Here is a 26,243-nt window from a genome sequence, read left to right as displayed (position 1 = left end):
TCGATCAGAAAAACTATCGTAAACCAGGTCGGATCTGCTGGAAATGATTGATTTGACCATCATTCTGATGCAAAATGTCATGGTGTGTACCAGGTATTAGATGCCTAGATCACAGAGATGCTGATAAGAAGTCAGCAAACCCAGATTCATATCATAAAACACTGACTGTCAAAGGCAGCATGGTGGTGTAGTGCAGTGGTCCTCAAACTAAGGCCCGTGGGCTGAATGTGGCCCCCATGAGGCTTTTTTACCGGCCCCTCACACATAAAATGTATTATAGCTGTGGTTCGCTACATCTTTAAATATTGGTGGTCTGCATATAGAATGAAGCCAGAAAGCAGTAATTCGCTGGTTTCCAATCAAATTCCACATCAGGTGACACTGTTGTCCAATTTTACTGCAGGTTGTCACCTGGGTATGCTTCACTGTCTGGCCCGCAAAGACTTCTACATCATTTTATGTATACTTCGGCCCCCCAGCAGTCTCAAGTATGTTGACCCGGCCCTCGACCCAAAATGTTTGAGGACCCCTGGTGTAGTGGTTAGCACTCTTGTCTTATAGCACTGGATCCCCTGGTTCAAATCCCAGCCAGGGCACTGTCTGCTTGGAGTTTGTATGTTCACCTTGTGTCTGTGTGTGTTTCCTCAGGGCACTCCATTATCCTCCCACATCTTAAAGCAGTTTAACAGATAACTTATTATTATTATTTATTGTATTTATAAAGCGCCGACATATTACGCAGCGCTGAACATTAATTTAGGTTACAGACAATATTTAGGGGTTAGAAAAATGTATTGAGTCAGGCCCTGCTTCAATTTCAATAAACAACTTTATTCAAAAGGGTGAACAACACTGTATTGACACCAAGTGCCTCTTTAAAACCATAAAACCACTCACTGCAGATGTTAAACACGCAGCCGGCTGGGCTCACACGTACAGCAAACTTAACACACCAATCAACCTGGGATCCCATCACACTCCTGTTAGACTATAGATACTGACTGTAAAACGAAGCAAAATGAACACAAGCATAGATCACCGGCAGGCTACACACGTGTGCACACGTCCTCCATTAGACACCTGAGGGATTCCATTATCCTGAACATATGTACTGTCTGCAGCAGGAGAGGCCATCTACCAAGCAACTGCCTACCCCACAGCAATTGGAATAGCAACGACTATGAACTGGTCGGCTGAGTGGTGAGAGCCTCAGTGAGGCAGCTGGATTACTATAACTGCATGTGCATATGCATTTAGAGCTGTGGATCTGTACAGTATATTTTTGCCCTCCTTCCATCCTTGTGTCTCTGCGGAGACCTAGCTTTGGGACTATGCTTGTGTTCATTTTGCTTCGTTTTACAGTCAGTATCTATAGTCTAACAGGAGTGTGATGGGATCCCAGGTTGATTGGTGTGTTAAGTTTGCTGTACGTGTGAGCCCAGCCGGCTGCGTGTTTAACATCTGCAGTGAGTGGTTTTATGGTTTTAAAGAGGCACTTGGTGTCAATACAGTGTTGTTCACCCTTTTGAATAAAGTTGTTTATTGAAATTGAAGCAGGGCCTGACTCAATACATTTTTCTAGTTCCTAATCCTCTCAGCCCCATGCTCCCACTTTGTGGTTTTCATTACTTCAATACCTGTTGTGTTCCAGGACCTTTTTTCCTATATGCAATATTTAGGGGTGACGTCACTACAGCAAAATGCAGGAATATAAGAAAACCAGATCACACACCACAGTAGGAGCATACTTAATAGAGTTAATTGTTTTTTCCCTAAAATTTGCATTAGGCTACAGTATATATACATTACACTATGCATAAATTGGCCCTAGACTTTAATACATACATAGACATGTGACATAGTAGGGTTTAGATTATGTTAAGTGAGTGGCAAGGCTATATACACTCTGTACAGCGCTGTGGAAGATGTCACCGCTATATACATAATAAATAATAAAAGATAATGAAGGCTTGTCTAAAGCAGTCACTTTGGTTAGATTATTTTATGCCTACCGTATACATTTTGCTGCAGATCTTTGGCCAGACTCCATGCTATAGTCCAGTTTTCCGTCAGTGGAACTTGTGGCCACCTCTGCCACCTAATAAGGTAAGTCAGTACAATCACTGAGCAAGTGTATAACTATGTATGATTATTCAAAATCCAAAACAGTCACGGTGCTTTATATGAACAAATAGTCCTTTTAATTCTTCTCAATCAAAGTTTCTTCAATATATAGGACAGACATGGATTTCCAAATCGCATACAAGTTGCCTGACACGTGTTTCACAGCCAAAGGCGCTTCCTCAGAGGCACACAGTATATATATATATATATATACATCTGTTAAAAAACATAATATGAATTGTACACATAATTACATACCAACCAAGATCTATGCACATGTCAGGATACAACGGCCAATACAATAAAAAAGATCTTACCAAAAGTGGACCCTCAACAAACATGAAACATGAATCCGAGATCTAAAAAGTTTTTTTTTTTTTAAATAGTTCCCGTGTATATATATATATATATATATATCATATTCAAAGAGTCATCCAACCATACACCACTATCACCACAAATCATGTGACCATACAAGAAATCGAAGTCCCATGCATATGTACATGCATATATAAACACCCACATACATATATCCCATAGTGACAATTACATGTATAGGATCCGGTGCTCCCAACACCCTTATCCAATATAAATATCCAAGTTCCAATGCTGTAGCCAAAAATTAGTGAAGGATACAAGAATGACATTCAAGCCTAAAACCACAACCATTATGCTCTCTTACACCACTAACCACATAGCCAGTATATCATAGTACTATGTGTAACCCCTAAGTGACATATGAGATTGGAGGCATTGGTTATAGCTGCCCTGTAACCAATACCTTTTCCACCTGCACTGTGAATGTTTACATGGTGTGTTCAATAAAAACATGGAAACATTTAATTATTTGTGTGGTATTAGTTTAAGAAGTCAGCTTCTAAATGGATGGGTGAATATTTTGGTCACTAGGAAGTAATATCTGTAGCCACAGTAGACCAAGCAAATATGAAGCCAGTACATAGCTGTGCCCATCAGATGGTGCTGTTTATGCACTGTTTCTGTTTCTGCATATCACTTACTAATATGCATTGGAAGTGCAAGTGCACAATTTTATCTGCAATAATACAGGCTTTGTACCATGGGAGAGAGCTGTTTTCTTGCTTTATTGGGTGCAGCCTGAGCAGAGAATGCTACTAAAGTTCAGTGGATATGCTCTATTCACTGGCACTGCACAGTTTTTGGAGATGTTGGTGTGTGCTTCAGGCCCAACCCCTCCACACTGTGCCGCAACAGACAAAATTACAAACATAGGACCCTGCGGCAGAGTTCTCTGACAGGGTCATATGCATAGCACCTCCCCTTTCCCCGCATGCCCCTCGCCCAGTGACATACTTCCTGCTGGACAGGAGGTACGTCACTGGGATTCCCGGGGTTCCCCATTTTATTCCCATTATTCCATGCATGCGCGCCGCAACACCGCCCTGAATCTTTTTGAAAGGTATGCTTCACCCATTAACTTACATTACTTCCGCTGCCGCGGAAGTCCAGCGGTAACGCACTAATAGCTTCCAACTGTTCCTTTTTCAAAGAAAGAAGGACCAAATCCCACTGTCCCTCTTTCTTCCTCATTTGTCCCTCTTTCAGGACTTGTGTACAGATCTGTGAAAATATATGAATTTTTTTTTTTACTGAAAAATGTGTTTAATTGTCTATAAACTTTATTCACATCCTTTAAATTGATATATTTCTTATTATTAAATATTGAAATGAAGGAAAACTAAGGTTGATAGAAGTGAACAGTGTGGTTTGAATGATAAAACTACATAGTTGAATTCTAAATTATTTGTGTTATGCATGATGAGGGGCGTGGTGGGGCGTGGTTAGAGGTGTGGCAGGGGCATGTCCTAATGTGTCCCTCTTTCTTATCTCAAAAAGTTGGCAGGTATGTGCACTGTTGACTTTGCAGGGGATCGGGCACTTCCGACACAACGCGACACAGTAAGTGCGCTAAATCCCATTGCCTTGCATCGCCATTGCATTAACCTGTGGTAAAACAGGATAATGTAATGCACACTTACAATGCAAGTGTAATATTATAGGGGCCTCAAGGTTCAGTGAATTCAGTTTTGTCCCTTTTTTGATCTTGCAGAGTCCTGTTTACCAGAGCTTTATTGATTGGCTGCAGAAGCACCGGCTCCAACTCTTCCATCACACAAACCTGTACCTGCACTTCTTGCTGTGCCAACAACTGCTGAAAAACCTGGGAGACGAGAGAGTTTGTAAAGATCCAGAAAATGTCTATACTAAGTCTCACAACACCAGTGACTGTGGCCGGCAAGAACGTAATGTATTCTGTAGTCTCCTACTGAACTCACATACCGGTATACATGGGAATATAAATACACAGACAATTAAAGGAAACCAGAAACGAACTATACTTACCTTTCTATAAATACCTGCGGCTACCTTCAGCCCCATGGGCACGGATCGCTCCCAACCGCCGCCCTCTGATGCCTGCAGCTCCGGGACCGGGTCCCGTAACTTCCTCCAGTCGCGGCCAGTCTGACGCAAGAGAAAGTGGTCAGACTGGCCGCGAGTGGAGGAAGTTATGGGACCCGGTACCGGAGCTGCAGGCAGCGGAGGGCGGTGGAGTGGGAACGATCCGTTCCCATGGGGCTGGAAGTAGCTGCAGGTATGTATAAAAAGGTAAGTATCACTCGTCTCTGGTACACTTTAAAGAGAGTCTGAAGCGAGAATAAATCTCGCTTCAGACCTCATAGATAGCAGGGGCATGTGTGCCCCTGCTAAAACGCTGCTATCCTGCGGCTTAACGGGGGTCCCTTCACCCCCAAATCCCCTCGGTGCAGCGGGGGAGCACTTCCTGGTTGGGGCAGGGCTAACCGCCGCAGCCCTGCCCCACGCGCGTCTGTCAGCGCGTATCTCCGCCTCTCCCCCGCCCCTCTCAGTCTTCCTTCACTGAGAGGGGCGGGGGAGAGGCGGCAATGCGCCGCTGATAGACGCGACTGGAGGCAGGGCTGCAGCCGTTAGCCCTGCCTCCAGGAAGCAATAAATCATGACCAAGTCTACGACCAACGATTGCGGGGGTGGGTTTGGGGGTGAAGGGACCCCCGTTTAGTGGCGCGATAGCGGCGGTTTAGCAGGGGCACACATGCCCCTGCTAACTATGAGCTCTGAAGCGAGATTTATTCTCGCTTCAGAGTCTCTTTAAGTAAACATGAATGGTTTACCCATTCCCTATACTGTACAATGTAGAAAAAGCAATATTAAACATAGTGTATTTCATTATTATTTAACCATTTATGTTTCATTATAGAAAATAGTTTTTTAGGTAAATGTTTGTGAATATGTTTTCAAGTATCTTAAGTTAGGTAGCATTAAGATTAGAATTCCCCTCAACTATAAAGATGTCCATACATCTAGTGATGTATAGGGAAATCAACAAAGAGACAGATCTCTTTCTGATCTAAACCGCAGGCCGAGTCAGTATGAAATATTTCAGGATTTGGCCCTGTGAAGCTGCCCCTGCCTGGCCGCTGTCCCCCCAAAAGGCCCCATCACCCTCGGTGGCCATGCATTCAAATCTCAACTTTCCAACTGCTGCGATTGTCCAGCTGCTCTGGGTCTCATATGCTGCTTGCCTATTAGCGCCTCTGTCACCACCAAGTGGTTGCGTCTTATAGCATGTGACACGTGTGTAACGTCACACATGTGCCTAGTGGGAGACAGTGACTGGGGGTTCCACTGCGTTACTCAGTCACTGCGATATTGCACGCTGTTACCGCCATGCACTTGATCAACCACATTGGCCTGAGAGTTCTTTGCATGCCAATCGGGCATGCTTGTTGCGGCACCGATTTTAATCTGATTCAATAAAATTATCAAATCAGATGGTCCATCAGGACACAAAATTGATAGATGTATGGCCACCTTACAGTGTACTAGAGACAAAGATATATATATATAAAAGTTTTATACATACCCGGGGCTTCCTCCAGCCCCCTCCACAGCGATCACTCCCACGCCGTCTTCCTCTCCCTCCTCTTTCCCTTGTTACAATCCCCATACGTTTGGCAAGTCTGGGCCCAGGGCCTCCTTCAGGGCATAACAGGGGGGACTGTTGTATGGGGCTTAAGTGAATCTGAGGCCCAGCAAACAGTGCCACACACAGATACAAGCTCCAGTCTGTGTCTGTCCTTCTGGCTGCCTATTAATGTGGTGAGAGGTGTTGGGAGGCTCATCCAGGAGTTACCTCAGTCAGTTAATGAATAAATTAACCTGAGACAAATGGGAGAAAATGGTTTTTACTTATCTGGGGCTTTTTCCAGCCCCCCTGTAGTCTTTCCTCCTACTTATTATATAGTCTTCACATATCTGTAAAGGAGGCCTTTGGGGCACCAATCACAGGCAGAAACCCCCTAAACGTTAACCCCACTTACCACTCTGCCAGGACCCCCTTCTTCAGAGCCTTTTTTCCATTGCATTTACAAGGCGGCTGATGGTTCCTAGCAATTATTTCAAAATAAAGTTGTCTGAGGTGATGAGGTAGCGGTGGTCGTGGGCGGGAGGAGTTTGTGTATGGGGGGAGGGGATGTTGCAAAGACTCCGTGCCCAGTTTACCCTTATCTGGGAATAAACCAATAAACTGTCCAAAATGCTATTTCAGATCAGTGTCACATTTTACTTACAGTGTCACTTATTTTACCATCTACACCAGGTGAAGATGAAGGTGCCGAAGATTCGCTGTTGCGGTGCGTTATTGGAACTGTTTGTGGTATTCTAAGCTTCCGCAAATTTCTGTGTGGAACAGCAGGTGATTTTTTCTCTGGTCCCTTCCCATTTTTTTGTTTTGTATTTGTTATATGTGAATGTTACTTATAGATCACTCTACAAGCTTAATAATGTCCCTTTTCCACTTTCTGCATTGCGATCTGACTTTTGTATCCAGGGTCGGACTGGGACACTAAGGGCCCACCAAGAAAGTTTGAGCCTGGGGCCCTCCCCTTCTGATAACCTCTCCTCCTCCACGCCTCCCCCAGCCCCCCCCCCTCCCCCCATTTTGGGCTCATATACACATGTACTCTAGAAATTTTGCATGATTATGGTAGGGAATAGATTGTGAGCACTTCTGAGGACAGTCTCCAATAGGGATATGTCCGCATGCGGCACACGGAGCAAAAATAAATGGGTGTCACCACACACTGGAACATGGGCATGATGAGTCATGGGCAGACTTAGAAAAAAAAAAACACACACACAAATAAGTAGTGGTGTTATTCACAGAGATTAGGTCCGACCAGATACATTTTAGATAAAATAATCAAGTAGTTACATGCCTCATGATAATTCATCAAGTAGTCAAATGGGAGCAGATTTCCCCACAAAATGCAATCAGATTGGCAGCAGATATCCCCACAAAATGCAATCAGATTGGCAGCAGATTTCCCCACAAAATGCAATCAGATTGGCGGCAGATTTCCCCACAAAATGCAATCAGATTGGCGGCAGATTTCCCCACAAAATGCATTCAGATTGGCGGCAGATTTCTCCACAAAATGCAATCAGATTTCCCCACAAAATGCATTCAGATTGACGGCACATTTCCCCACAAAACGCAATCAGATTGGCGGCAGCAAGCAGATTTCCCAGTTTAGGTAGGCAGGTATATAGGTGTCCCCAGTATAGATATACCCAGGTCTATGGATGTCCCCAGTTTAGGTAGGCAGGTCCCCAATTAGTGGTGGCCCCCATGCTGGAAGGGGGGCAGTGGGCACGGAGCGGCGGGGAGGGGGGAAGCCTCCCCCCCTCCCTCACCTAGGGCGCCCCCTTCCACGCTCCCCCCCAGTTAGGTAGGCAGGTCTATAGATGCCCCCATGCTGGAAGGGGGGGGCAGTGGGCACAGAGCGGCGGGGAGAGGGGGGAAGCCTCCCCCCCTCCCTCACCTAGGGCCCCCCTTCCGTGCTCCCCCCTCCAATATTGCAGCCAGCAGCGGCAGCGAGCGGGAATCACTTACCGAGAGAAGAGCTCTGCGTGCCGCTGCTGGTCTGGTCTCCTGCACTGCACGCTCTCACAGGAAGTACTGCGAGAGCGTGATTGGACAGTGTCAGTGCAGAAGACCAGACCAGCAGCACGCAGAGCTATCACTCTCGGTAAGCCGTTCTGCTGGCTGGCTGCAATTCTGAAGGGGGGGAGCGCAGAAGGGGGGCCCTAGGTGAGGGAGGGGGGGAGGCTTTCCCCACTCCCCGGCACGCTGTGTCCACTTTCCCTCTTCCTGCGCTGTGCCCCGCTTCCTTATCAGCACTGGGGCCCCCAGGAGACGGGGCGTCCGGGGCCCCCTGATGGAAAAATCGGTGGTTCGGTGGCTCAGTCCGAGCCTGTTCGTGTCGCTCGCATTTTGCAGATTGCAATGGCACCACGATTGACATGTAAATTCGGGTGGTCTTTTTGCACTAGTGCATTTGAGTTTTTACAGAATCGCAATCACCAACCTTTATCTGTGCTCCTATACAGAATATAGGAGTGCAGGTAAATCGCATAACACTGGCACCGTTATGTGATTTTCATGAAATACGCCAATTCAAATTATATTTCCACCAGATTTTTTTCGTCTTGTAGAAAATTGTAATGGCACTGCAATCTTGCCGTATACCCGACAGATCATGGTTGGATTGCAGTGGAATTGCGGTAGTGGAGAATAGAAAAAAAAATTGATCACCTCGCAATCCCGACTGCGATTGCATTTCTTAGTGGAATTATTTACATCTAATTGATCGTCTCTGTGTTCCATCTACCTTAAAGAGACACTGAAGCGAAAAATAAATTATGATATTATGATTTGTATGTGTAGTACAGCTAAGAAATAAAACATTACGATCAGATACATCAGTCTAATTGTTTCCAGTACAGGAAGAGTTAAGAAACACCAGTTGTTATCTCTATGCAAAAAAGCCATTAAGCTCTATGACTTTCAAAGTCGTGGAGAGGGCTGTTTTCTGACTTTTATTATCTCAACTGTTCCTGAAATATTTATTTTTCGCTGCCAGAGGAGAGGTCATTAGTTCACAGACTGCTCTGAAAGAATCATTTTGAATGCTGAGTGTTTTGTAATCTGCACATATTATAGAATAATGCAATGTTAGAAAAAAACACTATATAAAGACAAAAAGACAAAGACAAACACTTATATAGCGCTTTTCTCCTGGCGGACTCAAAGTGCCAGAGCTGCAGCCACTAGGACGCGCTCTATAGGCAGTAGCAGTGTTAGGGAGACTTGCCTAAGGTCTCCTGCTGAATAGGTGCTGCTGGCTTACTGAACAGGCAGAGCCAAGATTCGAACCCTGGTCTCCCATGTCTCCCATGTCAGAGGCAGAGCCCTTAACCACTACACTATCCAGCCAAACCTGAAAATAAAAATATGAGAATATTTTCTTTGCTGCTAATCTTCTAGTAATTATTCATAGTACACAACCAATTCACTAGATCATATTTTTTTTCGCTTCAGTGTCTAATTACATAAGGTGACTTTTTAGGATAATAATGGTAAAAAGCAGAAAAATAAAATGTGACTCCAAGATGCCATCTAGTGGTCAATCTTCATTATGATTTTTGTGGAAAAGCTGCCATTTACTTCATTATTACAGGTGGGGAACTAACCAGTTTCTGGCTGATAACTGAGAAAATTCTGCGTTTAGATGAGCATAACGAGGCAGAAACCGACCAGTATTATTCCCTGTACAGAATATTAAAGGCTACTCATCTCTCTCCTGGTTCTGCAGTGCTGGAGACATGCAGTTTGAATAGTGGTAAGCAACTTGTATACAGCTACCATGTGGTCAAACACATTCCTGTAACAACACAGAATAGAATGAAGGAGGTTTAGGGACATCTGATTATATGGTCATTAGTTTAACGTGTTCTGTTCATTCACAGAGTCTGTGCTGCAGCTGATGAGCTGGCATCTTCCTGGGGCCAGGCGTGACGTATTGAAACAGATGCAAATAGAAGCCCTTTTGAAACTACAACATTACTGGGTGCCAGCCTATATCTCTCACTGTTGTTCCAGTCTGTCCAAGCTGCCCAAGGGAACTGCAATGCTTGAAACGGATAAACATATGGACCTAGCGAAGAAGTTACGTGTCCAACCAACACCGAGTATAGCACCGCAGAAGGGCGCATCCAAACATTATTCAAGCAAGGTCAACAAGAAGCAAATGTGGCACGCAATAACAAGTGTACAGGATGATCTGTGCCCAACGTCATCCAGAAGAAACATGACAAAACAGAAACACTTACAAAATGATAAAAATAGGTCTATCCAATTAATAGGCTGCAACCAGAAGCTTGTGAGTCCTGAGCGGCTACCAAAAACAACATTTATAAATCCGAGAGACAGAAAAGGCCAATTTAATACAGCAAGTCTATATCCAGAGATTCTTTTCTCACCTCTTCCTCAGCACCAAACCCCCGTGACAGACTCCTTTCCTCCAACTGAGATACCTGAAGCTGAGCAAGTGTCTTCTGATTGGCTTCACTGGGCTTTGAAGGCTGAGGCCCACGCTGGCCACCCTTTTCACTCATTCCTAATAACAAAGGGAGAGAGCATAGCTGCTCAGCTACTCATGTTGTGGCAGGATTTGGCTAATCTTCTAAGTGCATTGCTAAGTGATAGAAACCTTAACCTGTGCGTGCTACTGACGGAGCGTTTTTTCCATCATTGTGCTCTGGAGGTAAAGGATGATTCCACCAGAATTCATTCAACCCACATAGGAGCAGTCACTATGGAACATCTTATGGAATGGTTGCCTTGCAGAGAAGCAGTGCCCTGGGTTTTACAAGCGCAGCATGACCTCTGCCAGGTAAATAATCTATATAGGGTAAGTAGTGGGCCTAAAATGAACTTTTTGCAGTGGCATCACAAAAATGGTAGTGGTAAGCCACTGGTTAGCAGGGATGAGCGAAAATTGTGAAAAATTTGTTGAATACACAGTAGTTTCCGCAAATTCCGTTTTCATGCTCTTTCGAATACAATGGTGCAGAGGTTAATAACAAAGCCCCCTCACATGCCAGATTCACCAAATTTGCTAGGCGTGTTAAAGTGTACCTGAGACGGCAGTGGGGGGTAAACTCATGCATACCTTGGGCTTCCTCCAGCCCCCTACAGACCTTCTGGGCTGCCTCGATCTGCCGATAGGGTCCTCTGAAGTTTCTCCAGTCGGTGCATGCATCTTTTGACTGTACGTTCACTACGCGTTTGCCTCCAGGAGCGTTCTGCGCCTGCACATTAGTACTGTGTAGGCACAGTATGCTCCCGGCAATGGGAGCATGATGGGGCGCATGCGCATGGCCATGCCATGCCTGCACAGTATTCCCAGACTGGAGAAACTATAGAGGATGCTAGCGGTGGATCGAGGCGACCCTGGACAGCGAGAGAGCCAAAAGTCTAAAGAAGGTTGGAGGAAGCCCAAGGTAGGTATGAATTTTCCCCCCACCGCTGTCTCAGGTCCCCTTTAAGGAGAACAGTTACAATAGGAAAAATTTTGTTAAATGACAGATAATGTATATATCATTAGTAACAATTTACATAAATCAATAGAAAGATCAGTGAATTTCAGGGCAATGGTGATCAGTGCGCAGTGCGTAATGACCACCTGGAAACCTGGTGGAAGTGGAAACGCTTTGGTCAGGGATCACTGCCAGGAGTCGCAATACTGCTGCATACGGATGGTTGGAAAAATACCTATTATTTGCACTGATAACAGTAAAACAAAAAGAATGAAGTTGGATCCTCCTTTGAGGCCTCTTTAACCCCTTGTCACCGATGCAGGCTGGTATAGCCAAAATACGGAGGCCGGACCACGTGGGGCTCCACTGCCGGAGCTATACTTTGCTGCATGGTCCATGATATGTGGGGAGAGCTCTGAAAGCCTTCCTCTCTATCCTAGATCCCTTCTCCAATCCATAGACAAGGGGCTTATCGCATCATCAGCAGAAGCCAGCACTAGGGGAACCTTGCAGAAGAGGAGAGATCTCTGATCGTCGCTGGAGCCATGGATGGGCTGCCGCTGATTATACTTATACACGGGGGGCAGAGGAGGAGGACATAAGGAGAATACAAGGAGTCCCCGACATTGCAGCTGTTCATATTGGTGGGCATTAGTAAGTCAGGGATGCCCTGTATTTGGCATATATGACACAGGGACTTTTTCTCCCTATTTTCCAGGGTGAAAAAGTGTGTCTTATATGCCAAAAAAATGTGGTAAACTTCTCTGACACTGCAGCTGTCCTTGGCAGGTTGCAGTGCTCCATATCAGTTTTTTGTGTAAAGTGCTTGGGGCCCAATGTAAAAGTCACACTGGGGCCCCTAGCTAATTAACTACACCACTGATGGAGACCCTGGATTTCTAGTTACAGCCCCAGCTGGAGATGTACTTTTATGGTACACCTTTACTTTGCTGATAAATCTGTGTTGGTTGACAGACTCGGGCTGAATGTCAGTCCCAGTCCTTTCACCAGGGTTCACATGATTCCTTAGCATTAGTCATCATGTATTCTTCCTCCAGGGGGAGACAAGAACATACTGTACTTATCTGCAGGACAGGTAAGTATTTCCTACCTGCAATTACCATTTAGTTGAATTAATACTCATCCAGCAGTAAAGATTTGTCATCCAGGTAATCATGGATAACAGTAACAAGTAATGTGTGTATTGTACTTTAGAGTAAGTGCTCCCATACAATATAATAATGCAAACATACTGCTTTATGTCCTTGTAGAGTCTCAGTTCTCTTTATGAAGCGTTTCTTGATGAAGAAGATAAAATCTTCCTGCAGTTTATGGTAAGCCATCTCCCCCAGCCCTGTCATGTGATCTTGGAGTTGGTGAAGTTAGAATGTCAGCTACTGGAAAGTGTCTACCCACTATAGCTTCTTTTAAGCCTCATCTACACGGCACAATTTTCCATCAGATCGGATATATTAGACGGATCTATTAAATCATTTCTAACCGGTCCAATCGGATTGTGTTAGATTTTGCAATAGATTTTGGGTACTTATAAAAGCAAAATCTATTGCAAAATTGATCTGAAACAGTCTACACACTATGCAATTTCTTATTATATCTATCTAATAGCTCTGTCTAGCTAATGGAAAAATGTACCGTGTAGATGAGGCTTTAGAGAGGTCTCTATGGCTTCAATTCATCAAAGGGTGTTCGATAACAAAACCCCAGTCCTTAAAATACCGCATTCGGTATTTTACACTTCACTGTGCTAATTCATCAATATTTTCCCATGTGTGGTAGAGGTTCGTTAAGTTACCGAACTACTAGGCTTCAATTCATCAAAGGCTGTTCGATAACTGCAGAGTGGTGCAGAGCAGCTTGGAATGTCCGTGTGTTGTTACAAGCTGATAACAATAGAAGGCATCCAGACATCCCTTTGTGATGTAAAGGTGTTATAGTTACTGTTATTTATACTGCCTCTGCTGCTCTGAATCTGTCGATCAGTCTTTCTTAACATTTTATTTATTTGCCACAACGTAGATGAACTTCCTGGAGACATTACAAATGCCATGCTTGGTGATTTCACCACCAGCATCTTTGCATTATCAAACAGGGCCTGAAAGGGTTACACCACCGAAGGGAATCTGGGGATATATTTTGACCCGTTCTCTCTGCTCACTGCTTGGGGGGTCTGAAAGCTTGTGTGGAGAAGCCTGTGTGACCTATCAGCGGCACTTGCAGGAGAACAGGGGCTGTTTCTATTGGCTGCCTGCTCCTGCTAATCATGAAAACATTCACACAGAAGGCTTTCGAAGCCTGTAACGACAGGGGAGAGCTTGAGATAAACACCGAATGTGTTAGCGAATGTGGGAACCTTGATGAATTAACATTTGTTGAGCACATGTCGGTAATTTATCTCATTGCTGTGTCATTTCAGCTTCTCATTCGGTAACAGCTTTGATGAATTAACATTTTCTAAAGTGCTTCGTTAAGTCAGCTGTTTTCAGCATTACCGAATGCGGTAATGCTTGATGAATTGAAGCCTATAGCCCCTGTGAGTACATGCTTACTAAATAGCCCTTTAAAACGCCAAAAGTGTGTGATAAGTAAAAAAAAAATATATTTTTTAAATCTAATCAGGCCTGAAAAAAGATGGGATTCCAAGTCTCTGGTATCAGTAAGACAACCCCCCACTTTCCCACTATTGAATGAACTGCTTTATCCAAAAATGTTCCTGTTTGTATTTCCTATATTGGAGCATAGACCGGCCTCTAACTCTAACTTTTTAACACAGGTATCCAGCTGTGTTCTAAAACTAATATGTAACGTGGCAATTAGAATGTGGCTGGATAGTGTACTGGTTAAGGGCTCTACCTCTGACACAGGAGACCTGGTTTTGAATCTCGGCTCTTTTTGTTAAGTAAGTCAGCACCTATTCAGTAAGGAGACCTTGGGCAAGACTCCCTAACACTGCTACGGCCTATAGTGGCTGTAGCTCTGGTGCTTTGAGCTTACCAGGAGACAACTGCAATATAAATGTTCTGTGTCTTGCTACATACCACTAAGTCCTAAAGCTGGGTTCGCAATGGAGGATAAAAAAAAGTGATCTGTTTTAACCAGCTACAGACCACCAGATCAGAGGCGCGTCCGCAAGGAACCTCTCGCTACTGGAGCTCACGCGAGCTCTGGTCAGTTTATACAGCGGATCCCAGCCATCAGCTTGCAAGCAAATGTCCCCTCGGAGGGGCTCAAATCTAATCCCTACGTATGTTATGCAGCATGTAGTGCAGGGGTGCCCACACTTTTTCGGCACGCAAGCTACTTTAAAATTCGCTGAGTTATATGTTTCAAGCTTTGCCGGTCTATGTCCCCCCTGCATTCTTTAGACAACTAAGAAGTATTATTGGTGGATTTATTAAGAGGACAAAAAACGCGGGTTAGCTATAAATTGCAGACAGCGGATAGTGAAAAATGGGGACTTGCAGTCCCTAATTTAAAACTGTACTATGAAGCAGCCATGCTGGTCCGAATCATAGATTGGAACAGAAACCATGGGGAAAAACGATGGGTGGGCCTAGAAGAAAAAATCGCGGGGAGATCTATAGGCGACACACCTTGGATATATGGGAAGAGTGGAAGCTCCTTACATAAGAAGGGGACAGAAATGATAAGACATACATTGAGGATTTTTGATAAATGGAGAAAAGATTCAGGGGTGTCGCCTTGGCCTACTCCACTGATACTTTATATTCTGGCGTATAAGACTACTTTTTAACCCTTGAAAATCTTCTGAAAAGTCAGGGGTCGTCTTATACGCCAGCTGTCATTGACGCCGGGTGATACGCCCTATCCTGTCACCGACTCTCAGATCTCGCTGCTGAGGACTGTAGTGGAACGGTGCAGGCACACATATGTGAAATCTGAGAGGCAGAGAAAGAGGTAAATAGGATACAAGGGTGGGCCAGAAGGGTGAAAGAGGCGTGTTTTATGGGCACAGCGCAATCTATTATTTCATACCGCTCTGAAAAACAGGTAGACAATGGGAGCTGATCAATCCTCTCCACAGGGAGAGGTAGAGTTAACCAATCCAACAGTTAGTCAATCCCCTGTATAGTGTTATATACTGGGTACCACATACAGTACAGCGCCAGTATCTGTTCATACATAGCACCGGTTTATGATGTTTTTTACATTTTTATTTGGAGAGCATTGGAAGAAAGGGTAGTCTTATACGGTGAGTATATCCCAAACTCTATATTTTACCTGGAAAAGTTGGAGGGGGGGGGGGGGGCGGGGGTCGTCCTAAACGCCCAGTCACCTTATATGCTGGAATATACGGTACCTATTTTTGGTAATGCAGAATTCCCCATGGGAATGGATCCCCTTAATTACTTACACTGGAACAGGAGACAAGGTTTACGGGCCAAGGATGTAGTGAGAGATGCAGAGTGGGTCCCAATTCCAGACCTATTGAATATAAGGGAAAAGGGATATTTGGATGATTGAAACTATGCCCAAATAAAATCCTTCTTGAGAAGGTGCGGCTCTAGAGAGGCTTGGAACAGAGACCCACCGCCGTTTGAAGCAATGTGCAGAAGAGAGGGGCAAGCTAAGGGACTCCTCTCAAAGGTTTATAAGGTCCTTCTATATTAATAATAATAGAAGCGAAGACCCTACTGAGACCTTGAGGGTGAAGTGGGAGAGGGACCTGGGGAGGATGTTTACGGAGGAACAATGGGAACGGGTGACTTCCATGGCCAGTAAGGGTGCGATATCTACAAGGGGGCAGGAAGCCGGGTATAAGAGCTATACAAGATGGTACTATACCCCGGATAAATTAAGTAGGATGTACCCAGGTACTTCACCATTGTGCTGGAGGTGTGGAGAAGGTAAAGGTGATATGTTACATATTTTTTGGAGCTGTAAAGAACTGGTGGAATTTTGGAGGAGGGTTAGGGGTAATATAGGTCAGATCCTGGGAATGGAGATACAGGAAGATCCTGGCTAGACACTGGAAAACCACTCAAAGTCCTACAATCCAGCAATGGTATAGAGAGGTGGAGGAAATCCACAAAATGGAAGAGTTGACCAGTTTTGTACATGGAGAAGGAAAATCTCATGATAAGAGATTGATCCAATGGATGGAGTATAAGAATACCAAGGAATTTATCAGAACCATGAGGGAACAGGGGGGCGGGGACCTCCATGTCTATCAGTGACGGTAAACAGAGATTGAACATAATACTATAACTGAAAAAGGATCAACCCAATAAATGAATGAAGGAAAGGAATGGGTGCTGGAATGGAAGGATTAGTGAATAAGGCAAATAGATGGGTGTTTTTAGTAAATGCTTGTTGAATAATACATTTAAAAGATTCAGATGTTAAACTATGGACCTGAATTATGGAGTTTCTATAATATGATTTTTTTTTTGCTGAGGTCAGGAGATCTACCACCGTTCAAATGCTAAGCTTCCCCCCCCCCTTCCCCCCGTATAGGTATTTGGGTATAGGTGCCTTCAGTATAGGTTATCTAGGTATATGTGCCTTCAGTATAGGTTATCTAGGTATATGTGCCTTCAGGATAGGTTAGCTAGGCATATGTGCCTTCAGTATAGGTAGCTAGGTACATGTGCCTTCGGTATAGGCTAGCTAGGTATATGTGCCTTCAGGATAGGGTAGCTAGGCATATGTGCCTTCAGTATAGGTAGCTAGGTACATGTGCCTTCGGTATAGGCTAGCTAGGTATATGTGCCTTCAGGATAGATTAGCTAGGCATATGTGCCTTCAGTATAGGTTGGATAGATAGGTACTAGTTATCACTTACCTCCCTCCAGCTCCATCGGTGGTGTCTGCGGCTTGTCCAGGCCTCCACTCCCTCAGTCTCCTCCCCTGCTTCCCTATTGGCCAGCAGCCTGCAGCAAAACTCGATGGGAAGAAGAACAAGGACACCAGAGAAGATATTAAAGACTGTGGCCCATATGCAATTCACTTTTTCACCTGAGATATCTCCAAGTTAAAGAGAATCTGTATTGTTAAAATCCCACAAAAGTAAACATACCAGTGCGTTAGGGGACATCTACTATTACCCTCTGACACAATTTCGCCGCTCCTCGCCGCATTAAAAGTGGTTAAAAACAGTTTTAAAAAGTTTTTTGTAAACAAACAAAATGGCCACCAAAACAGGAAGTAGGTTGATGTACAGTATGTCCACACATAGAAAATACATCCATACACAAGCAGGCTGTATACAGCCTTCCTTTTGAATCTCAAGAGATCATTTGTGTGTTTCTTTCCCCCTGTTCTCATGTACTGAAGTTTCAGGCTGCTTGTTTCTTCCTGCAAACAGCTTTGCCCTTGTCTGTAATTCTTCAGTATGTGAAAGCCCAGCCAGCTCAGAGGACGATTTATCCAGCTTGTAAAAGATAAGAGAGAAGAGAGAAGCTGCTCTAATCCTAAATAACACACAGGCAGTGTGCATAGAGGGGCCTGGAAGGGGGAGTTCATAGCAGAACCACAACACTGAAGAACTTGGCAGCCTTCCAGACACAGGCCGACAAGTCTGACAGGGGAAAGATACATTGATTTATTACAGAGACAGTGATAGTATAAAGTGCTGCAGTAAGCCAGAACACATTAGAATAGCTTTTTGAACTTGTAGGATGATAAAAAACAGGATGCAATTTTTGTTACGGAGTCTCTTTAACATTTTCACACCATGTCATAAAATCCCCTTTAAGCCACCAGCAAACAAGAAAATACTCCAAATAATTTTGATAATACTTTTTCTTTACTTTTTGGTACTTTTTAGATTACAAAATGCTGAAAAGTTGTTTTAAAAAGAAGTTGAAAAATTATCTCCTAGGAGGAAACTCAGGTGAAAAAGGGAATTGCATATGGGCCTCTACCTCCAGCAATAAAGGGGATATTACACAGAGCAATGCCAGAAGAGAAGTTCAAGGGTACCTTTCTCCCCACATCCTCTCCAACAAGTATCAGGAGTATTCGGGTACATTTTTGACAAAACTTCAAGTACCAGCGAAATAAAATCTTATATACGGTATATTTTCTCTAGTTTGGATACACATTGATGAGTGCCTAGCTTTCTCCCAGACAGGGCCGGGCCGAGGCATAGGCTGGAGAGGCTCCAGCCTCAGGGGGCAGTGTAGGAGGGGGCGCACAATTCATTCAGTTGTCATTCCTAATTGTGTTTGAAGCAAAAAGAAATAAGAAAAGAGGATACATAGCAGTGACTGCAAGCCAGATAACTAGATATTAAGGTGTTGGGGAGGTTGTGGGCCCTGTGGCACCTCTTAGTCTAGTAGCAATCAGTGTGTGACGGCTGGGGTGGGAGGGATGGAGGGGCACACTTTGGTGTCTCAGCCTTGGGTGCCGGAGGACCTTGTCCCGCCTCTGCTCCCAGATATCCTCCCAACCCTCAATAGAGATGGTGGTGAACAAAGCAGACTTACTTCACTAAGCATAACATTTTTAATGCCAGTGTGAACTTGGCCTAATGGTGTGTCAAAATCAGGGCCGGGCCGAGGCATAGGCTGGAGAGGCTCCAGCCTCAGGGCGCAGTGTAGGAGGGGGCGCACAATTCATTCAGCTGTCATTCCTAATTGTGTTTGAAGCAGAAAGAAATAAGAAAAGGGGATACATAGAAGTGACTGCAAGCCAGATAACTAGATATTAAGGTGTTGGGGAGGTTGTGGGCCCTGTGGCACCTCTTAATCTAATAGCAATCAGTGTGTGATGGCTTGGGTGGCAGGAATGGAGGGGCGCACTCTGGTGTCTTAGCCTTGGGTGCTGGAGGACCTTGTCCCGCCTCTGGTCAAAATTATGAATTTCAATGTCAAATACAGGATCCTTTGGACCTTACCTCATGTTAGTCCCATGCCCGAACTCATAGCTTTCACCTCACCCCCTTCTTTCCTTTCCCCAGACCAGCTACCTTGTGCCACAACAACTTTTATGCTCAGATGATCCGCCTCTGTCTTCAGTTTACTGCAATCCTCTCTCTTCTGTGTCCAGCAGTCCCCCTTTCCATGTACTGTATCCTCCCTTTAATGGGCAGTGCCACTCTTCCTTTTACTGTATATAGGAGGGAGGAGGCTCTCCAATTAAAATGATATTAATCTGTTTAATTCCCACAATGCAACAAGGCTCCCACAGTGTGATGTCAGGACCTAGATCCTGACATCACAATGTGGGAGGGGTTTCACCACAATATTAGCTATACAGATGGACCTGATGAGAAAAGCTATACAGATGGACCTATTCGAGAAAAGTTAAAGATTTCTCATGGGGAAGGGGGTAACAGCTACTGATTGGGATGTTGTTCAATGTTTGGTTACAGTTCCTCTTTAAGAAGAATGCATAATTTCTTTTATTAAACAATTTAAAAAGACAATGCATTTCACGGGTTCTCACCCACTTCCTCAGGTCAAGTGGTCGGTCTTTAGAACAAACTCTGTGAATAAGAGTGCATGTTGAAGAGCTGGTTTTTGGGTGCCCTATTCAGCCTGGCAAGGTAGTCATCTTGTCACTGTGATTAAGATCAGTAATGCCTGCACAAATAAAAGCATTTAAATGCCTAGTTTATTTTAGATTTGCATTGGGCATAGTTAATGTATGGACAGCGTTAGACTTAAAGGGGAACTGAAGAGAGAGGTACATGGAGGCTGCCATGTTTATTTCCTTTTAAGTAATACCAGTTGTCTGGCAGCCCTGCTGATCCTCTGCCTCTAATACTATTAGCCATAGCCCCTGAACAAGCATGCAGCAGATCAGGTGTTTCTGACATTAATGTCAGATCTGACAAGACTAGCTGCATGCTTGTTTCTGGTGTTATTCAGATACTACTGCAGAGAAATAGCTCAGCAGGGCTGCCAGGCAACTGGTATTGATTAAAAGAAAATAAATATGACAGCTTCCGTATACCTCTTACTTCAGTTCCCCTTTAACCACTTGACGACCAGGTGTGGTTTGCCTGATCTGTACTGCGTGGGCTCTCCAGCCCGCAGCACAGATCAGGATTATGCCAGGGCGATCAGACTTACCCCCTTTTTTCCCCACTAGGGGGATTTCCTGCTGGGAGGGTCTGATCTCCGCCGGCTTGCTGTGCTTTGCGGGGGGGGGGGGGGGGGCTCTTCAAAGCCCCCCTCTGCAGCATTTTCTGTGCTCCCTCCCTCTCCCTCCCTACCTCTTCCTCCCTGGGCTGCGCAGGATGGATATCCATCCTGCGCATTGTAGGATAGGCTTCAGCCTATCATATGCCGGCGATCCCCGGCCAATCAGAGGCCGGGGTTCGCCGATCTGCCTTACGGCGCTGCTGCGCAGCAGCGCCGTATGATGTAAACAGCGGGGATTTCTCCGGCTCCCCGGCTGTTCACGGAGACACCCTCCGTGAACGGACATGGAAAGGCCGCTCGTTCGAGCGGCCGTTTCCATGGAAACCCGCAGACGACCAGTTTACGCCAATTGGCGTTAGCTGGTCGTCAAGAGGTTAAAGGATACCCAAAGTGACGTGTGACATGATGAGATAGACATGGGTATGTACAGTGCCAAGCACACTAATAACTATGCTGTGTTCCTTTTTTTTTTCTCTGCCTGAAAGAGTTAAATATCAGGCATGTAAGTGGCTGACTCAGTCCTGACTCAGACAGGAAGTGACTACAGTGTTGGAATAAGAAATTCCAACTATAAAACACTTTACTAGCAGAAAATGGCTTCTGAGAGCAGGAAAGAGATAAAAAGGGCCAATAGTTCATAGATATTAGCTCTGGCATACTTCAATGAATGAGTCATTAAACAAAAACAATAAAACAGTTTAAACTTAAAAATGAGATTTAAACATAAAATAAAACTGTGGAATATCTTAAAAAGTCATTTTTTAGGAGAAGGAGGATAGATACAATTGTTTATTTCATTCGTGTACTTTCGCTTTGAGTGTCCTTTAAAGTGCCCATACATCACTTGTTTTCCATGATCAATTTCAATCTGGCATATTCGATCATAATGATTATGCATTTTTAAGTCTGTTTTAAGTAATTGGGCTGCTAATGCTGTTTTTCAATATTGCATCAGACTTTCAGCATCTCAGATTCCGATCTAAAGACGACAACAAGGGTACCTGTACCTGCAGAAGATGGAAGTGAATGCATTGCACATTGGCTTAGAATGGCGCTAACACTGGCACAGGCGTGTTCTCCTTGTGGCAATGTGGGAGAGCTGGACCTTGAAAGTCTAAACCTGCTCCTAAAAGATCTTTCCCATGTTAGCTTCCATCAGCCCCCTGCTCCACTACTACCAGTGTACAGAAAAGGTAATGCCGTAAAGACACCACTAGATGTCACACTGTCACACAACTTCTGAAATCAGATCAAGGTCTTTGAGACAAGGTACATTGCTCACTACTACCTGATTGATTTCTGACCAGGGAATGATCAATTGCTTGCTGAGTTGGGCCGGTATTGACTCTTCTAGCGCTTGCTTTGCTGCTGAAGATCGAAATGCTGGCCAGAGCACTTTTCATGCAGATTATTGTAGAATATCTACTAAGCATTTCATAAAGTTTCACTCAACAAGTTCACTTTGAGATCTAATGCACAAGAGAATATGGGGTCTGACTTCAGAAAATCACAACTATTTTACTGAGGACAGGGGCATAATTAAGAACCCCCGGGAACCCCTGCAGAAATTCTGAGCCCCCCCCCCCCCCCCCCCGGGCCTGCTCAGGGCCGTTTTGGGGTGCTGGAGGAGTCGCAGCATGAGGGGAAGGCTATGGCCACACTCGGCGGGGAGGGGGGAACCACCCCCTCACCTCGGTCTCTCCCCTCTGCGCTACCCTCCAGCTTCAATAACTATATGTGTGCAGCGGCGGGCGAGCTCCCCACTGAGTGTGGCCATAGCTTTCCCCTCATGCTGCGACCCCTCCAGCAGCCCAAAACGGCCCTGAGGAGCCTCTGTACTGGTAATTATCTGACATCCGAAGCAGGTTATTTTGGTGCATGGCGCCTAGCTTCAAGCACCGAAACTAGGCACCCCATAGCAGCAATGTAATGATGCATGAGGCACGTAAAGGTAATTCGGAGCTCTGGTGGTTGCTTGACCCCGAATTACATCTCCCTCCGATTTGCAATGCGAGGGGGAATATTATTTAATGCCACAAGGGAGTTTTGCAGCAGCAGGGAGAGACGCCATTCGGATCACCCTGCGAACAACTCACCGGCGACGCCTACAAATAATGTGATCTTACAAAAACTGCCCTGGATTTATTATATATCATGTGCTCTTAGGTGGCAAGAGATTGCAACATTCATCTGGGTCATATCAGACGATAATAAGGCCTGTTTAATGGTTAGCATATTAGTTATGTAATTGCAGACACTTACATGCCCCTGCAACAAGAAGTTAAAGAGGAACTCCAGTGAAAATAATGTAATAAAAAAAGTGCTTAACCTTTACAATAATTATGTATAAATGATTTAATCCAGGTCCGTTCACCCTATCTTTTGAAGCAGTTTCATTATCTTTTTTCCTGCAATGCTAGGGTAGTATATGTATAGGCTGGACTGGACTGTATAGGCTGGTAGTATATGTATGGCTGGACTGGCTTGCCAATCTGAAAATTGATCTTTGTACTTCATAATGAAAATGTATATTCACAATACAGCTGTGATGCTCACTAAACAAGGTTCTTTCTGGCAGACTACAGTAAAATGTCCTTTGAGGAACTGGCTTTATGGAACCCCAAGATGGCTGTTGATAATCTCAGCAAACAATTCCAAGTCTACAGTAAGGATAAAACAGCACTAGGTAGGTAAAACATTTTGACATGTGTTGTAACGGTTTACTTTGTAGAATCAGGGTGTTACTATTTTCTGTGTAGTAGAGCAGGATTATCCACCAGGCAACCCAGGCAGGTGCTTGGGCCCTAGTGGGAGTCAAGGGGCCCACCTGCCACCTTCTTTGACATCTCTCCACTTCAGCGTACTAAAAGGACCCAAAGGAGGCCCCACATCTACTACCTTGCCTAGAGCCCCATAACATCTTAATCCATCTCTGCTAACCCTAAGACCCCCCTGGTGGTACCTAACCCCCCCTGGTGGAGCCTAATCCCTCTCCTAAAGCTAACCCCCTCTTCCTGGAAGCACCCGATTAACGGAAAGAGGGGGACATTTCTGCAGACAGGCTTGCGGAAAAAAAATATGTGATTGTCCAAATTTTTTTCTGCATGCCTGTGTGCAGAAATTGACCCCTCTTGCAGCTAATCAGGCACCTCTAGGTGCCGAAATTTACCTTCATAGCTGTATATCACGGCTATTCTAAAAGCCGCAATTTGTGGCAAATCCAGCGCGGCTAGTGGCCGCCGCCATACGCCCAAATTTCCCGCAAAATGCGTTTTTTATTATAGATGCCAATGGTGGTGCCGTTTTTTCCGAAAAGGCTCCTGCGCCCTTTTTTCCCACTTCGGCATCGAAAGGGTGCTACAGTTCTCTGTGTAGGATCAGAAGAGTTTTACTGTTCACTCTGCAGCAGCAGAAGGGTATTACTGTTTACTGTGTAGAATTACTCTGTAGAAACAGAAGGGTGTCCCTGTTCTTTGTCTAGAATGAAAAGGGCCTTACTGTTCACACTGTAGCATCTGAAGAGTGTTACTGTTCACTGTGCAGAATCAGAAGGGTGTCATTGCTCTCTGTGTAGAATCAAAAGGGTAATACTAGTCACGCTGTAGTATCTGAAGGATATTACTCAAGGCCATAGCAATAGCCATAGCAGCCATAGCAGCTGCTATGGGGCCCTGGACCAGGTGGTACTTGATGTATTCACCAACTTTCTTGTGTTCCTCCACCCTATGATTTTATCTAAGTACCCACTGACTATATGCAGTGTAGATTGCATGAGAATGTAAATTGTCCAAATAATTCATATACATAGGGTAGAGGCAGATGGCATTCCTCAAGAATGCCTACATCTTATGGCCCCGCCCCCAACCACTGCTTTTGGCTACCTATGCTGGTGGGGGGAACTTTTGGCAACCTATGCTGGTGTATACCTAAGGGGTTCCTCTGGCTACCCTTATTGAAGGAAGGGCTATGTAATGCTGGGAGACCCTCTAGTTACCTAAAACTGTTGTGTGAAGGAAAGGGTCATAAAGGAGCCTTGGTGTTTTCGGAAAGGGGGCCTCAACCAAAACTTTGCTACGGGGCCCCATGATTTCTAGCTACGCCTCTGATGTTACTGTTCACTGTGTAGAATCAAAAGGGTGTTACTTTTCATTTTTGATAATCAGAAGGGTGTTACTGACTGTTCATTATATATAATCAGATGGGCAGGGTCGGGCCGAGGCCTAGGCTAAAGAGGCTCCAGCCTCAGGGCGCAGTGTAGGAGGGGGCGCACAATTCATTCTGCTGTCATTCCCAATTGTGTTTGAAGCAGAGAGAAATAAGAAAAGGGGATACATGGCAGTGACTGCAAGCCAGATAACTAGAGATTAAGGTGTTGGGGGCCCTGGGGAGCCTCTTAGTCTAATAGCAACCAGTGTGTGTGACGGCTGGGGTGGGAGGGATGGAGGGGCGTACTTTGCTGTCTCAGCCTTGGTTGCTGGAGGACCTGGTCCCGGCTCTGCAGATGGGTGGCGCTGACCATTGTGTAGAATTAGGAGAGCAAATACCACTTGAATATTAGAAACACAGAACTGGGTGTGAAAATAGATAACATAATGGATTAACATAGTCATATGTTATATCCATTACATATTTTCAAGATTGCTATCTCAGTGATATGGTAATCTTTGCGAAGTGAGTGTCGACCCTACACTGTACCTCTAGTGTAAACAAACTCCTGACAAGGGGGCAGCAGAGACAGAGATAACACTTAAGCTGTCAGAGCTCATACTGAATCATCTGCTATTTCCAAACAAGAAGATAGCATCCCTATGAAATAAAAGCAGGACATTTTGCAGCTCTGGACAGTAAAAGGACAAGGCACTAAATGGCATTATTATAATGCAGTGTTGTGTCTTTGAATATGTCAGAGACAGGCCCAAGTAAAGGAATATTCCATTTGTGTTAGTTTCCATTCATTTAGACATATCAATAACACATTCTTCCTTCTTTCAGTGTCCCGCCATTCTTGTGTATTTCAAAGCAGAAGACAACCCTATCAATCAGTTCGCTTTCATAAAGGGGATCTGCTATGCATAAGGAAGGGGGATGTCTTGTTAACCAAACCGTCAGCAAGACCAAGGTAGTGAATATTGTCAATGTAAAGACTGCTTAAAGGATACCCGAACTGACATGTGAAATGATGAGATAGACATGTGTATGTACTGTGCCTAGCACACAAATAACTAGGCTGTGTTCCTTTTTTTCTTTCTCTGCTTTAAAGATTTAAATATCAGGTATGTAAGTGGCTGACTCAGTCCTGACTGAGACAGGAAGTATCTACAGTGTGACCCTCACTGATAAGAAATTCCCCTTTTATAACTCTTTCTTGCTCTCAGAAGCCATTTTCTGCTAGGAAAGTGTTTTATAGTGGGAATTTCTTATCAATGAGGGTTACACTGTAGTCACTTCCTGTTTGAGTCAGGACTGAGTCAGCCACTAACATACCTGATGTTTAACTTTTTCAGGCAGAGAAAGAAAAAAAGGAACACA

The 26,243-nt window shown here is 44.7% G+C and overlaps 1 protein-coding gene across 9 annotated transcripts in view; it reads left to right on the top strand.

The window, feature by feature from the left end:
- Positions 1-26,243, top strand: part of RGSL1 (regulator of G protein signaling like 1) — an 86,126-nt gene that overhangs the window by 3,653 nt on the left and 56,230 nt on the right. For 8 of the 9 annotated variants that reach the window (XR_011021989.1, XR_011021988.1, XM_068239692.1 and 5 more), the window contains exons 3-12: positions 2,032-2,106; positions 4,000-4,062; positions 4,214-4,406; positions 6,800-6,895; positions 9,723-9,884; positions 10,012-10,937; positions 12,855-12,917; positions 21,670-21,907; positions 23,293-23,400; positions 25,707-25,833. Coding sequence is in view for 7 of the 9 variants with exons in the window: in XM_068239692.1 (XP_068095793.1) it covers positions 2,032-2,106; positions 4,000-4,062; positions 4,214-4,406; positions 6,800-6,895; positions 9,723-9,884; positions 10,012-10,937; positions 12,855-12,917; positions 21,670-21,907; positions 23,293-23,400; positions 25,707-25,833 (2,051 nt within the window). In the remaining 2 variants the exon portion in view is untranslated. The remainder of the gene's footprint in view (positions 1-2,031; positions 2,107-3,999; positions 4,063-4,213; positions 4,407-6,799; positions 6,896-9,722; positions 9,885-10,011; positions 10,938-12,854; positions 12,918-21,669; positions 21,908-23,292; positions 23,401-25,706; positions 25,834-26,243) is intronic. The other variant, XM_068239694.1, reaches the window with a different exon arrangement.

Source organism: Hyperolius riggenbachi, chromosome 6 (genome assembly GCF_040937935.1).
Source record: "Hyperolius riggenbachi isolate aHypRig1 chromosome 6, aHypRig1.pri, whole genome shotgun sequence".
Taxonomy (NCBI): Eukaryota; Metazoa; Chordata; class Amphibia; order Anura; family Hyperoliidae; genus Hyperolius; species Hyperolius riggenbachi.
This window is presented reverse-complemented; position numbering and strand designations above follow the sequence as displayed.